Raw genomic sequence first — 14,038 nt, 5'->3', positions numbered from 1 at the left:
TCCCGATCCGTATTTACGCAGCTGAAATCAAAGGAAGAGGAGGCACAGAAACGCGGTGGTCGCGTAAAGGTAGCGCCGGCGGTGGACTTGTGGAGTGTGAATGTCCGGTGGGTTGATAAGAATAACCGAACGACGGGGGACTTGAGTAAACTGTGGACAGTGGCAACCAGTCGTCGTGTCGTGTTCACTTTCGTCTTGAATCATGGCCTGTTCCAGGTCGAACACCCTGGGTCAACAAGTCCACCTAACTGCGGCATCATACCTACAAATAACACTCCAAGCCAAGGTGGCAGAGATAACCAGTGACCAGGATGCTTTGAGTTTGGAACTGCTATGCAATCAACGTCGGTGGCAGCAGGAGCGGAACTGGGTTAGGCGTATGGATCAAAGAGCAGAGATGAGAGAGTGTGGAATTCGATTGAACCACAGAACGTCTGTCGTCGAAGACGGAGAGACCCAAGAAGAAGGAAAATGGAAGGGGGAAAAAGTACATTGGAGCCTTGGCAACGTACTGTGTGAAATGCACACCCTCCACACAAGGCCCGGTGGGTCTTCCAGGCGCCCACAGAGAAGCAGGGTGCAGTGGGTCCTCAAAAGTAGAACAATGTACTTGGTATTGCAGGGCACAGCGGACGATACCTGGATCAACCTGGACAAGACGAGCTTCTTTCTCCTGACAACCTACTGGGACCACCTCCAAGCAAGGACGGCAAGCTAAACCAGAAAGGGGTTAGCTAAATCTCCACAACATAGTGCACCGGCCGACCCCTGCTCTGGACCTCATACCCAGCCAATAAGGTATACTTCTTTGCACTGCCTCCTTCTTGGCACCACATGTGGGAGATCCAAACTCTCCATCTTCTGGCCTTTGGGTGTGCGCCAGTGGCGCACGTAGCACGCCCATGGTATGAGTACAACCACCTTCTTCCTAGACACAGGAGGGATGCGACCAGGGGTGAGGGCAAAAGACTCCTCATCCTGTCTCTCTCCCGTGTCTTGGGCTGTCTCTGGCTGTTGCTTGTCTCGAGCCCTCCTCTCTATGGTCTTGGCTTCTGGGTAGCCGCTTGGAGTTGAAACGAACCTCACGTCCCATTTCTCCATCTTTCCCTTCTCACCTGCTTCCTTCTGCCCCCGTTGCTTCGCCTGCCACCATGTATTCATAGAGTGGGAGATTGTGTGTCCATGGGCGTGTGAAAAGAGTCTTGCACCAAACGATCAATGTTCTGACAGGAACCAAAACAAAACAATACCCTCGAAGAAGCTTTCAACCCATCAACCATCACTACACCCGCCGATGTTCGACACGAAAACTCACGACGACAACAACGACGACAACAACGACGACGTCCTCGACATTGGACCACAACCCTTCCTGATACAACTACCACCGCTGTCGCCGCCATCACCGTCGCCATCAGCGAGACTACACGCCCACGTCATCCTCGTCCAATACATCAAGAACGCGACATCGCTACCTGTATCTCTTCACAATATTGTTAGCTCGCTTGGCTTTGTCGCTCTCTTCGCCGCCCGGCTGCCTCCCTCCTTGTACTCTGCCAGCACAGCCTCACGCTGCCTTATCCGTTAACCACACTGGCGGCCTCTATTCGCCTCGCTTTACCATCAGACGACGCCGCACCATCGCGGCTGTGTTGCGCCTGACCTGGAGTCATGGATTCCGCTCCCGCCCCTCAGGATGGCCCTGCACCACAACGGAGAAATCGAGCGTACGTCTGCGCCTCTCCGACTGCGAGGTATAGAACTGACGTTTTTGTTTCCTCCTAGCCCGACGATCACCATAGACCCGTCTGCCACCGGTGTCGACAACACGAGCACCGCACCAGTCATGGCACAGAATCCCCAGGATGACCTCCCCAACTCGCCCGCTCATCCCGCAGATGAAGAAGTCAGCCCGACGACAGTACCCGAAGGCACCGGTGCTCCTTGGTCAGGACCACTGGAGAAGCCTGCAAAGCCGAAGCTTCGAGCCGACACGTCTTTCGACGCCAAGGACAGCAGCAGACCTCTGAGCCCGCACAATGTATCGAGTCCAGTTGCCACATTGAGAGGAAACGACCGCGCCTTCTTGGCCGTACCCAGCAATTTGCGCTCAAGACAGAACTCCATCGACTCTGACGACATGTCTTCCCAGGGTGAGACTATCGCCGTTCTGAGCCAGTCGACCGAAAAGACCACGAAGCTTAGTCCCCTGTCCAATGACAAGATTATGAACGACGAGACCGCCCTGCGACCCGACAAGGGGAGCGAGGGTGATTTTAATGTGGATAACAACCCCTTCGCCTTTACCCCTGGTCAGCTCAACAAGATGTTCAACCCCAAAAGTCTTGCTGCGTATTATGCGCTTGGGGGTCTGGCAGGTATCGAAAAGGGCCTCCGAAGTGATCGCAAGGCTGGCTTGAGTTTGGACGAGGTACATCTCGATGGGCGAGTCTCCTTCAGCGAGGTGACAGGCCACACTAGCTCCTCCGGCGATTTCAAGGAGAGCGAAGCACCGGCAACCCCTGCGAGGCAGAACACCGGCCATCACAACAAGCACGGCGACAGCGGCTTCTCCGACCGGAAGCGCGTTTTCAGGGATAACCGAATCCCCGAGAAGAAGGGCAAGACTCTTCTTCAACTGATGTGGATCACCTATCAAGACAAAGTTCTCATGCTCTTGACCGCTGCCGCGGTTGTTTCACTTGCCATTGGCATCTATCAAACGGTGGGTTTGCCGCATGCACCGGACGAGCCAAAGGTCGAGTGGGTTGAGGGTGTTGCTATCGTTGTCGCCATCGCCATCGTCGTCATCGTGGGATCCCTCAATGATTACAGCAAGGAAAGGCAATTTGCCAAGCTAAACAAGAGGAAGAAAGACCGTAATGTCAAGGTTGTCCGCTCGGGTAAGACGATTGAACTATCCGTTCACGAACTTTTGGCTGGAGACGTCATTCATCTCGAACCGGGCGACCTCATCCCCGTCGACGGAATTCTCATTGAGGGCTTCAACGTCAAGTGTGACGAGTCCCAGGCTACCGGAGAGTCGGATATCATTAAGAAACGGAATGGTGAGGAGGTCTTCAGCGCCATTCAGAACGGCGACGATCCCAAGAAGCTGGACCCCTTTATCCAGTCCGGTGCTAGAATCATGGAGGGCGTCGGTACTTTCATGGTCACCTCAACAGGCATTCACTCTTCGTTCGGAAAGACTCTCATGGCGCTGGACGAGGACCCCGAGGTTACCCCGCTGCAGTCAAAGCTCAACACTATTGCCGAATACATTGCCAAACTCGGAGGTGCTGCTGGCCTGCTGCTCTTCATCGTCCTGTTCATCGAATTCCTGGTTAGACTCCCCAAGCAACCGGCCTCCGTCACTCCAGCCCAAAAAGGCCAGGACTTCATCAACATCGTTATCACCGTTGTCACCATCATCGTTGTGGCTGTGCCGGAGGGGCTTCCTCTCGCCGTCACACTGGCTCTGTCGTTTGCCACGAGACGCATGTTGAAGGACCAGAACCTTGTCAGACACCTGAAGGCATGCGAGGTCATGGGCAACGCCAACACCATCTGTTCGGACAAGACTGGAACTTTGACGCAAAATAAGATGCAGGTCGTTGCTGGCACAATCGGCACCACGCACCGTTTCGGCGGGCAGCGGCCTTCTAGCCTGAGCGGTGAGGTTGACGCCACTCTGGATGGCTCTGATGACATCTCAATCGCCGAGTTCGCCAAGATGCTCAGCGCGCCGGTCAAGGAGATTCTCGTCAAGTCCATTTCGATCAACTCGACGGCGTTCGAGGGCGATGTTGACGGCGAGAAGACATATGTCGGATCGAAGACCGAGACAGCCTTGCTTCTCCTAGCCCGTGACTACCTCGGTATGCGCCCCGTCGCCGAGGAACGCGAGAACGCCAAGATTCTTCAACTCATTCCATTCGACTCTGGCCGCAAATGCATGGGCGTAGTTGTTCAGCTTCCGGACGGACGCGCAAGAGTCTATGTCAAGGGTGCCTCTGAGATTGTTCTTGGAAAGTGTACCCAGATCTTCCGGGACCCCTCACAGGACGCTGCGCTCGCGCAGATGACGGAGCCAAACTTTCAAACGATTACCACCCTCATCAACACCTACGCTTCTAGATCGCTTCGAACCATTGGTCTTGCCTACAGAGACTTTGAGCAGTGGCCCCCTCGCAATGCCCGCCGTGTCGATGGGGGCGAGAATGTCGACTTCGACTTCATGTTCCAATCCATGGCTTTTGTCGGGATGGTGGGAATCCAAGACCCCTTGCGCGAGGGGGTTCCCGAAGCCGTCAGGCTTTGCCAAAAAGCGGGTGTTATGGTTCGCATGGTTACTGGGGACAACAAGCTCACCGCCGAGGCCATCGCCAGGGAGTGCGGGATCCTGCAGCCTAACGGTATCGTCATGGAAGGCCCCGAATTTCGCAATTTGACCAGGTCTGAGCAAGAGGCTATCATACCAAGACTCTGCGTTCTTGCTCGCTCCAGCCCTGAGGACAAGCGCATTTTGGTCAAGCGTCTCAAGGCCAAGGGGGACATTGTTGCTGTGACCGGCGATGGAACGAACGATGCTCCTGCCCTTAAGACGGCCGACGTTGGCTTCTCCATGGGTATTGCCGGTACCGAAGTTGCCAAGGAAGCATCGTCGATCATCCTCATGGACGACAACTTCAACTCTATTGTCAAGGCCTTGAAATGGGGGCGTGCCGTCAACGACGCCGTCAAGCGATTCCTTCAGTTCCAGCTTACAGTCAACATCACTGCCGTCATTCTCACGTTTGTTACTGCGGTTAGCAGCACTTCGGTCTTGACTGCTGTGCAGCTGCTTTGGGTCAACCTGATCATGGACACGCTTGCTGCCCTCGCTCTCGCCACGGATCCCCCTCAAGATAGCGTGCTCGACAGGAAGCCCGAGAGACGTAACTCGTCAATTATTACGACGACCATGTGGAAGATGATTCTTGGACAGGCGGTCTACCAGCTTGCGATTACGTTTATGCTTTTCTATGGAAAGGAAGCTATTGTCCCCGGTCCCGAGCACATCCCTGATGAGCAGATCGCCACGCTGGTCTTCAACACCTTCGTGTGGATGCAGATCTTCAACCAGTGGAAGTGAGTATATGATTCTTAGCACTATACCTTCAGTTCTGGACTAACGCATTTCAGCAACCGTCGCTTGGACAATAACTTTAACATCTTTGAGGGACTCACGAAGAACTACTTCTTCATCGCTATCAGCGCTATCATGATTGGTGGACAGGTCCTCATCGTCTTCGTCGGTGGCGCTGCTTTTCAGATCGCTTCCGAGGGCCAGACCGGGACGCAATGGGCCATGGCTGTAATTCTGGGCCTGATTTCAATTCCGGTCGGTGTAATCGTCCGTCTCATTCCTGACGCTCTCATCGAGCGCCTTGTCCCTGACTACCTCAAACGCCGTGCCAAGGACACCGTCCCTGGTCTCACGGTGTCGGACGAGGAGCAGTTTGAGATGTACCCGGCGCCACTTTCGGACGTCCGTGATGAACTGGCGTTTATTAAGCGTATGAAGGGAGGCCGCCTGAATAACCTCAAGTTTGCGGTACAGCACCCCCGGGAAACATTCGCTCGCACGCGCAGCCCGTCACACTCGCGCAGCAACTCAGTCACGTCTCCATCAACACCCACACGGGAGGATAGCTTCGGCTCGATCGCCGCGACTCCTGACTCTCGCAAGCGCTCCCGCAGCTCGCGCAGTCGGTCCAACTCGGCACTCGGCGCCCCAACTGTCATGGCGGGCATTGTGGCTGCCGGTATCGCGGCCAATTGGTCGCCGGCGGATCGCAGACGTCGTGATAGCGAAGACTCTGACAGCAACGCTAGGAGAGGGGTTTCCCGAGAAAACTCGATACGCGAAGAACCGCGTGAGGAACGCACAGACGAGAAGACGGCGCGGGAATAAGAGTACATTTATTGTCGCCCGGTGCTGGCGACATTGTTGATATGGCGAGGCGGTGTTTTCTGGGCGAACGAACAAACGGAATTGCCCAATAAAGAGCGCGCAATGTATATTTTTAAACGAGTATATGGGTCTCCGCGCAGCAGGCTATGCTGCCTCTGGGAGAGTTATTCCACCCCACTGCCTTTGTCTTCCTTTTATTTTCCTTCTTTTTCTAGCATAGAGCCCGTACAGGACGACGGAAGAAGCCGCGATGGGTTGAAAACGGCTGAGAGAACTATTAATTACAAAGACAATTCCATCCAACATCGACTTGACTTGTGAGTGAAAAGTGACTGAGAATTTTCTGGTGGTGGTGGATTGGCTTTCCCATGTATGGGCAAGCAGTTCAACCGCATGCCGATGGAGAAAAGTACCAAGCCTCTTACTGTTTGGAATCCGGCGTTTGACATTGATACTCACTGGCCGCTAAATTTGTAAGGTTCAATCGTAATGGCAATTAAAAAAATTCGCTGCATTGTTATCAACTATGTATTGCTGCTCGGATTCCAGGTGGCAAGTCGGCCAAGTCACCTTCTTCAACCCATATTCTTCTCCTCCTCCACGGGCCCTCACGTGGTACCTAGTGGCGTTGTCAACCCACCCTCCTAGGAAGGCTCTCCGTCACAATCACATACATGTACGTCCGGCCAGCTGCTGACAAGCCCGAGTGCGAATTCCTCCGGGGCTAGCCAAAACTCCGCCCCGCCACCAGGATTCACAGGCATCATAGTTTCACGTGGAAACGCGCGCTCGACTCTAGGCTTGAGCATCGCGTTCAGAGCCTCTCCCGCCAAGCATCAGAGCATACATTTTTATCCAGCTTTCACCATCAACCACGCGAAGCCTCCTCGGGCAGGATTGTATGAGGCGGAAATGCGGACTTGTGTAGCCCGGAACCGTCAGATTAGCTAGCGTTGGAGCGCTCTGCATATGGATTCTCGGACAATGGGTTGGGTACACGTAAGACGGAGGGAAACGACGACCCAATGAAGCGTTTTCCGTCCGGGGTTGAGTCATCGCCAAGTGAACTTTTCATCCTATGCCGCTATGCATATTACTCTGATAATTGGGCATGCTTCACAGTCACGAGTCGGGAAGTTTTCCGTTTCCTTTGTGTAAATGAAAAGTTTCATGGTCGTCTATTCAGGCAGCTTATCGAAGAAGCCTGTCCTTCAGTTACGGCTCTATACCTTCGCGAGCACAACGAAATGTTTGTTGAGCGCTGACCAGAAAAGGAAAATTAGGAAACCTCTGCCGGGGGTTTGAGTATTTCAGCAAAAGGAAAGCAGAGGGGTGGCTAGCTGGGAGCAAAAAGTGAACAAAACAAAAACAGGCTCTCCGAAACACACAGAAAGATAGAAAACCCAGATGAAAACCCCGATGACGCCAATTTTTTTCCTTTCCCAAGTCTACAAACCTTCTGTGTCGACCCTTCTCTCCGCCTGCACTTGGCAATGAAACAAAAAAAAAAAAGGACGGGGGAAAAGACGATGTCTCGGTTGAATTAGAAAACACTCTCGTCGCATGCGAGGAGGAGGAAACCGCAAGTCGTGAGACGAAAATGACTAGTCGGGTTTGATGGCGCCAACGCGGGCGGGCGTGTGTGTGTGTGTGTGTGTGTGTATGTGTTTTGTCCCTCAGACCGCAACTCTTTCTCAGCCGCGATAGTGTGCCGTGGCGGTGGGGAACCAATTTCTGCCCAGGCTTCTTCTGCCAGGCCTTTCCCTCTCCTTGACATGCTGTGCAGGAAATGACCAAGCGGGTGCGACGTGTGTGCGATGGCCCACAGCCACAAGCCCGTTGACGCATTCGTCGCTGCCACCGGTAAGAGTTCCGTTCCGTCCTGGGCTTTGGGGGCTTTGGGCTTTCAGTTTGGGGCGGTTTGTCGAATCAAAGTTTTGGCGTGGTGGGTGGGAATGGCTGAGTGTACCAGCCCAGCCCAGCCCAACCCATCAAAAAGAGGACCGCCTGAAGCGCGCTCTGAGATCAATCCACGCCTGAGTGGGGGGTATCTGTAATGTCGAAACAACGAAGGACGAAGAAGAGGAAGAAGGAAAATCGAACCAAGAAGTTATCGTCGTCAGACTGTCGCCGTCTCAGAAACATCCCCATCGCATACACAACAAAAAAGTTCGGGCTCAGGCAGATTTTCTGGGCTTTCTGGGCTCCTTCTTCGGCTTTGCAGTACCATGCTCCATCTTGATCACTCGCGGCCGTCGTTGTTTAGAATCGTTCGACTGCTGAGTTTGAGGCTGAGACAGAAGCGGAGGCTGGGGTCGAGGGTTCACTACCTCAAAGACATGCCTGCTGACGCATCCGCCGTCGGGCTTCACATCGACGACCTGGCCCTCGGGGACCATCTCGTGCTCTAGCGGCCAGCCGGCACGGCGGCAAAGCTCCGAGACGACGATGTCGCAATCGCCGAGCAGGTCGATGTCGAAGTTGATATGGTTGACAGCCTGTCGCGAGATGTAGATCTGGGGGATATTGGCCGGCAGCCAGCTCACTATTTCCGACACCGGTGTCACCTTCAGACTCGTGCCGATGACGATGACAAGGTCCGCCTTGTCACGGTCGTGTTCCGTCAGGCGTCTGCTGAACTCGTCGGGCAACGCCTCGCCAAAGAAGGTGATGTCTGGCTTCATGACGCCCGCGCTAGGCATATCATACTCGCCGTCCGACACCGAGTCGTCGGAGCTAAACCTGCGGCGCTTGCGCTCTGTACCCGCCGACCGCTTGCGCTTCGTGCTGCCGTTGGGTCGGAGGTTCTGGATGCAGCGCGGGCAGCGCGGGATCTTGCCAGCCTTGATGTCGGGGAAGATGTCCTCACCAACGCACTTGAAGCGGCACTGAACGCACGTAGCGGTGGCAAACGAGCCATGGCACTGGATGAGCTTGTCAGGCGAGATGCCGGCCTTGGCTTCGAGGTTGTCAATGTTTTGCGTGTAGTTGGTGAGCAGCTTGCCCTGCTTCTCGAGCATCGAGATAAAGGCGTGAGTTGGCGTGAAGCGGTTGGTGGAGGGCAGGATGTCCTTGGCGACGGTGTAGAAAATGGTCGGGTCTTGCTTAAAGACGGAAATGTCAAACACCTCTTGCGGGTCGTTTAGTCCCAGGTGCTCGAGCTGCGAGTAAAGGCCGCCCTTTGAGCGGAAGTCAGGGATGCCAAGCGAGGTCGAGATACCGGCGCCGGTGAGGACGATGATGTTTTTGCTCCGCTGCAGCAGCTCAACGGCGTCGTCAACCGTGTTGTAGCGGAACAGCTTGGCACGCTTGGACAACTCTCTGCTGATGGCCAGCGACAAGAGACTGAAGTAGGCCTCGTCTTCGGCGCCCTCAAGGAAGGCGGGCGGCTTGAGGCCAAAAGCTGACAACAGCTTCTTGGCCGTGTAGCGGCCGGCATCGACAGTTCTTCTACAGAATTCCGCGGGACCAAGGGCTCTGAGTTGGTGGCGCAGACCCATGGCCTCGTCAGGCGTGCAGCTGTCAGGATCTTTTGGTTGGGCGGGTTAGCACATCAAAGACAGAACAGGAAAAAACACGTAACCCAAGGCTAAAAGTAGCAGTGAATTGTCATGTTTGCCTGGGGGAGGGGGGAGGGAGGGAGTGAGTAAGTAACTATGGCCTACCATCCGAGGAGAGTTTCGCATCGCCCATCTCAGCGATGGCATCTTCCAGAAGCGAGTCCGTCTCCCATGCTGACTCCTTGGCATCCTTGACGCGTTCCTCGAGTTCCTGGAGGCCGACGGCGTGCTTGATTTCCTCAAGAGTTGGGTTCTCCGGGGGATTGGGGTTGTCGATCTTGTAGGCGGGGGCGGCGCCCTTGGGTTTGTTGTTGCCGCGCTTCTTGACCGTGACGGCCTTGGTTGCCGCCCGTTGAGTCTTCATACTTTCCCGGCGTGTCCAATTCTGTTGGCTCTGACAGGTTTGGTGGCGGGGGGATAGGAGGGGAAAGAGTCAATAGAGGGTTGATGAAACTCGCAAAGAGAAGAGAGAAAAGTCGGTGGATGAGATGGTAGGTTTCAATAGACCAGAGCCGAGCTGAGCAAAATAGCGTAGATAGCTAGCCGGGTGTACGTGTCTGGTTGATGGGGTGCGAGACTGCCGACCAGCCGATGATTGATTTGTGAGACAGGGCAGAAGGATGGACTGGACAAAGACTGGGCTGGTATGGGCTTGGTGGAGGCGAAATGAAGAGCAACAAGAATTTGGCGGCCAGAGTGTGGAAAGAGGGAAACAACACTCGGGTCTTAATTTTCTTTCTTCTCCCTTTCCGAATTGCCTCGCACAAGCCCACGTTCGAGGAAGGTTGATGGAGAGCCGGAGAAGGAGAGGCGCTGAGAAGAACAGAAGGGAGTAGAAGAGTGCAGGTAAGGAATATGTGCGGGAGGGAGAAGTTTTAAAGGTTGCTGGACGGTCGGGCTCTCAAGGGTGTGAGTGGGCGAAAGAGTATGTGTGAGTGAAGAACGGAAAAAAGGATGCCTTGGCTGCAAATGAGATTTGATGTGGCCGAGTTCCGCCTTTTTCGCTCACAACTCGTCGGTCATCTCCCTAGGGTGGCGTGACGGAGAAGACACTGTGCCCTGCTTGGATATTTGTGTCTAGCAATAGACGAGAGGAGACAGTTGGAGAGAGTATTTGTATGAGGGCTAGCAGTAATGATCCAACAACAGTCTAGGTTGGTTGCGTGGAGCAAAGCGAAAACGCGGCCTCGTTGACGGCCGGTAAGTTGGCCACGGAAGGCGAGAGGAGAAGAATAGTCGGCGGTTTCCTTGAGTTGTGTTGACGGAAGGGCGGAAAGAAACAAGAGTTGCAGGGTTCGGATGTGGAAAGCTGAAAAATGAATGGCGACCGACCGAAACGGAACGGATGGGATGGTCTCAAATTGATGGATGGGCTCGGTTCAAGTGTAGGTTCCCGAATGAAATTGGGGGGGGAAGGGCGCGGTAAATGATAAGAAAAAGTGGAAGGGGGGATGCAAGGAATCAAGCTAACGTCGTCCGTCGTTCGTCGGTAAAGGTGAAGTATCAGAGAGAGAGAGAGAGAGAGAGAGAGAGAGAGAGAGAGAGAGAGAGAGAGAGAGTGTGTGTGTGTGTGTATGTGTGTGTGTGCGACAGAGAGAGGGGGGATAGAAGGTAGGAGACAGAATGAGAGGTCAGCAAGCGACTGGGAACGAAAGGGGGCGTTCTAGCCGGTCTGCAGAGAAGGGATGCGAGTTCCGGAGGGAGAGAAAGGGAACGCACACGGAAGTGGGAGAACACTGCAATGCGTAAGCAGTTCTAGATGGGAGGGGGGCCAAGAAGATAGCATCAATCAGGTTGTTGATTTTGAAAGACGGATGGTCCGAGGTGAGAGAGTGAGTGTGTATGTGCCTGTGCCTGAGCGGAGAGCAAGACAGTCAAGACCGGAGAGAGAGAGAGAGAGAAAGACGGGATACGACGAGGGCACCTGCCAGTCAGTCCCCTCGGCCAGTCCAAGGAAACCAAGCCAGGTAAAAACGGGAAAGGCAATAAAATAAAATAAAGGCAAAAACGTTGACCAGGGTGGCTCCGTCTTAGTCGTCTATCAATACGCAGCACACGCAGGTGCGAATGCAGATTCAACAATGCCATGACATGCTGTGCTAGGGGAGAGGGAACTGTATGCCGTTCATTACGCTCTTATTATATCCAGTTTACTAACTCTGCCTGTACGCTGATACACCTGCTTACAGATCGCCCGACCGCCAGCCCATGGGCGATGCAAAACTGCGTTCATGATTGTCATTGATGGACAACATCAGGGCACCAGCAGCATCAAAGCAGCGCAGTCTTCAAAAGATCTCGTCAACCGTGTTAGAGTCGGACAAGGTTGGGAAAGAAATGAACAAAAAGTCAGACCTAGCCCGGATTGCCCAAACGCGGCGAGTCGTCGGTGTACAGACTGGGTTTTACCTTTACCAAGCAGCAGCAGCTCCTGCGGAGAAAATTAAAATAAATGACATAGACACAGTAAGTACCTAGGTAGGTAAGGTAAGGTAAGGTAAGGTCGGTACGGATGGGTGGGTGAGTAAGTGGTGGTGTGTGCGGCCTGTGAACGTGTACAACCCCGTCCAACCAACCCCAGCAGAACCAAACGCAATCGCAAATCCCTCCTCCACTTGTCATCACCCATCGCCCGTTTGTCCCATCTCTCATGCCCGTTTTCCCTTATAGAGAGTTTCGGAACCTGGCTCGAAATGAAACTTGTCTATCCTCTGATGGCCCCCGTCTACCGACCGCCGTTGGCATTACGCTGCCTAAGTTTGCTTGTGGTGAGTCGTGAAATAAATCATAATTCTCCCATCAAACCAACTTTGGCAAATGTCCGACCGGGGGATTTGAATTTGGATTTGGATCTGGGTTGGGTCGGGTAAGACATACGCACACACACACACACACAAACGCGCGCGCGCTCGCGTGTACCTCCACCGTACAAAGAAAGAGGTCAACCCCCAACCATATTTGCCATGCATGCCCACCACACTGTCCCGCCACCAGCCGAACCTACCTATACCACACAGTCTAGCTGTACCTGTCGGTCATGCCTCCCATCAACAACTTGCCGACGGGTTTCGTTTTAGCCAAGCCAAATCGGTAATTTCTCGCAACGTCCATCAACTGCACAGAGAAATGCTGCTTCCTTGAGGCATTTGGACGAGTTTCCTGAAGTGCGTTGCCTCGAGACGAGAAGAATGTTTCCGTACTGTGACTACTGTCACCGTACTGTGTCTTGGCTTCATCCGAGCGAGTGACGCTCCCAGGATGATTCAACTCCTTAGCGCCCAAAAATGTACTCAATGTACCTAACTTAGGTAACTAACCTAAATCCCCCTTATCTTTGACCCTTCCAGGTTGTTGTCCACGGAGCTCTAGCAGGCTCGCAGCAGCAGAGACACATCGACACAGATTTGTCTTTAGGCTCTTCCTTCTCGCCGTCAACAGTCCATCTTTCCCTTGTCGTCAACCTGACGACATCCCGAGTTGGCACTCTGCACATCCACCGTCCTAATAAACAACTGTCGGTCCCACAACCCTTCTCCTCCCTCCTCATATGCACGGCCATTGTCAATCCATTATGGTATCCTTCTCTCTCTCCCTCCTCTTTACAGTGCTATTAGAACAGGATACTAACCCCCAAGGAAAAATACCAACTCTGTCTGTCCTGCATGTGACCGGCCAAGCACCTCGACCCTGGCTGGTTGCGTTGCCCAGGGTCAACACGTCAAGCGAAAAGCAGAGTCGACCAGCCTACCTACCCACGGCTCTCAAACTCATTCTCACTCTCCCTCCAAAAAGTGAAGAGACAAACGCGGCAGGTTGGCGGCATTCGGACACCGATCGTTCCTCTGTCGGTCAAACCACTGATAAGACTTGCCCTCCAACACTGAACACTATTCAGAGCTGGCCGGTCCCGCCCTTATTAACGGTACACCTCTAGAGTTGACAGGTAACAAGAGGTGTCAGATCGAGATGGACTTGCGCAACTAGCCCGCCTCTACCATCTGGGCGGGTCACAATCCCCTCCTCGGGCGAGTAAGTCGACCGCAGTCATCATCCTCCGCAAATCATCGCATCATGGACACACCTTTCGCCTCTCCCCCCTCCCGGTCCTAGAAACATATCGGTTCCTTTTCCAAAACACAGATGTAATCAATTTAGAGCGATGACTCCCATGCTATCTTCATTTGGATAGACCATCGCATTTTACAGAACGCAAACCGGTTCGGCTCTACCCCACTCCCACAGACTCTACTCATAGTTGAGAGTTATCGAAACCGCTCCGCCACTGAGGGGCCTTCTTCACTGTGGCGAATATCGCGGGCTGAAATTCCTCTTTTGTCATGTGCCACCTTTACGACGCGCGATGTTTTATCAGTCCACATCTTATAGAACATTGACTTGGCAAAAAGGAGGGGAGGGGGCTTCTCTGGCCCACCACACCGCCCTGAACGCCATCCTTTTCAACCCCGTTTGACAATCACCGTATGTGGCTTCACGCGTCGTTTCGAATGTATTTTTGCTTCTC

At 53.8% G+C, this 14,038-nt stretch overlaps 3 protein-coding genes across 3 annotated transcripts; 2 read left to right on the top strand and 1 right to left on the bottom strand.

The window, feature by feature from the left end:
• Nucleotides 1-944: 944 nt before the first annotated feature.
• On the top strand, nucleotides 945-6,371 carry CDEST_11156 (Putative P-type ATPase, HAD superfamily, P-type ATPase, transmembrane domain superfamily). The gene is made up of 3 exons (XM_062927312.1): nucleotides 945-1,727; nucleotides 1,786-5,130; nucleotides 5,185-6,371. Exons 1-3 carry the CDS (start codon nucleotides 1,672-1,674, stop codon nucleotides 5,954-5,956), a joined length of 4,173 nt encoding a protein of 1,390 aa, XP_062783363.1. The 5' UTR covers nucleotides 945-1,671; the 3' UTR covers nucleotides 5,957-6,371.
• Nucleotides 6,372-6,651: 280 nt separating this feature from the next.
• On the bottom strand, nucleotides 6,652-11,371 carry CDEST_11155 (Putative Sirtuin family, DHS-like NAD/FAD-binding domain superfamily). The gene is made up of 2 exons (XM_062927311.1): nucleotides 9,622-11,371; nucleotides 6,652-9,485 (listed from the first exon to the last, which is right to left on the bottom strand). Exons 1-2 carry the CDS (start codon nucleotides 9,878-9,880, stop codon nucleotides 8,134-8,136), a joined length of 1,611 nt encoding a protein of 536 aa, XP_062783362.1. The 5' UTR covers nucleotides 9,881-11,371; the 3' UTR covers nucleotides 6,652-8,133.
• A 1,624-nt stretch (nucleotides 11,372-12,995) lies between these two features.
• CDEST_11154 (uncharacterized protein) lies at nucleotides 12,996-14,038 on the top strand. Its single transcript, XM_062927310.1, has one exon. The coding sequence runs from the start codon at nucleotides 13,064-13,066 to the stop codon at nucleotides 13,448-13,450; it is 387 nt and encodes a 128-aa protein (XP_062783361.1). The 5' UTR covers nucleotides 12,996-13,063; the 3' UTR covers nucleotides 13,451-14,038.

Source organism: Colletotrichum destructivum, chromosome 7, assembly GCF_034447905.1.
Source record: "Colletotrichum destructivum chromosome 7, complete sequence".
NCBI classification, from domain to species: Eukaryota; Fungi; Ascomycota; class Sordariomycetes; order Glomerellales; family Glomerellaceae; genus Colletotrichum; species Colletotrichum destructivum.
The sequence above is the reverse complement of the archived record's forward strand: the minus strand, read 5'-3'. Positions and strand labels throughout refer to the sequence as shown.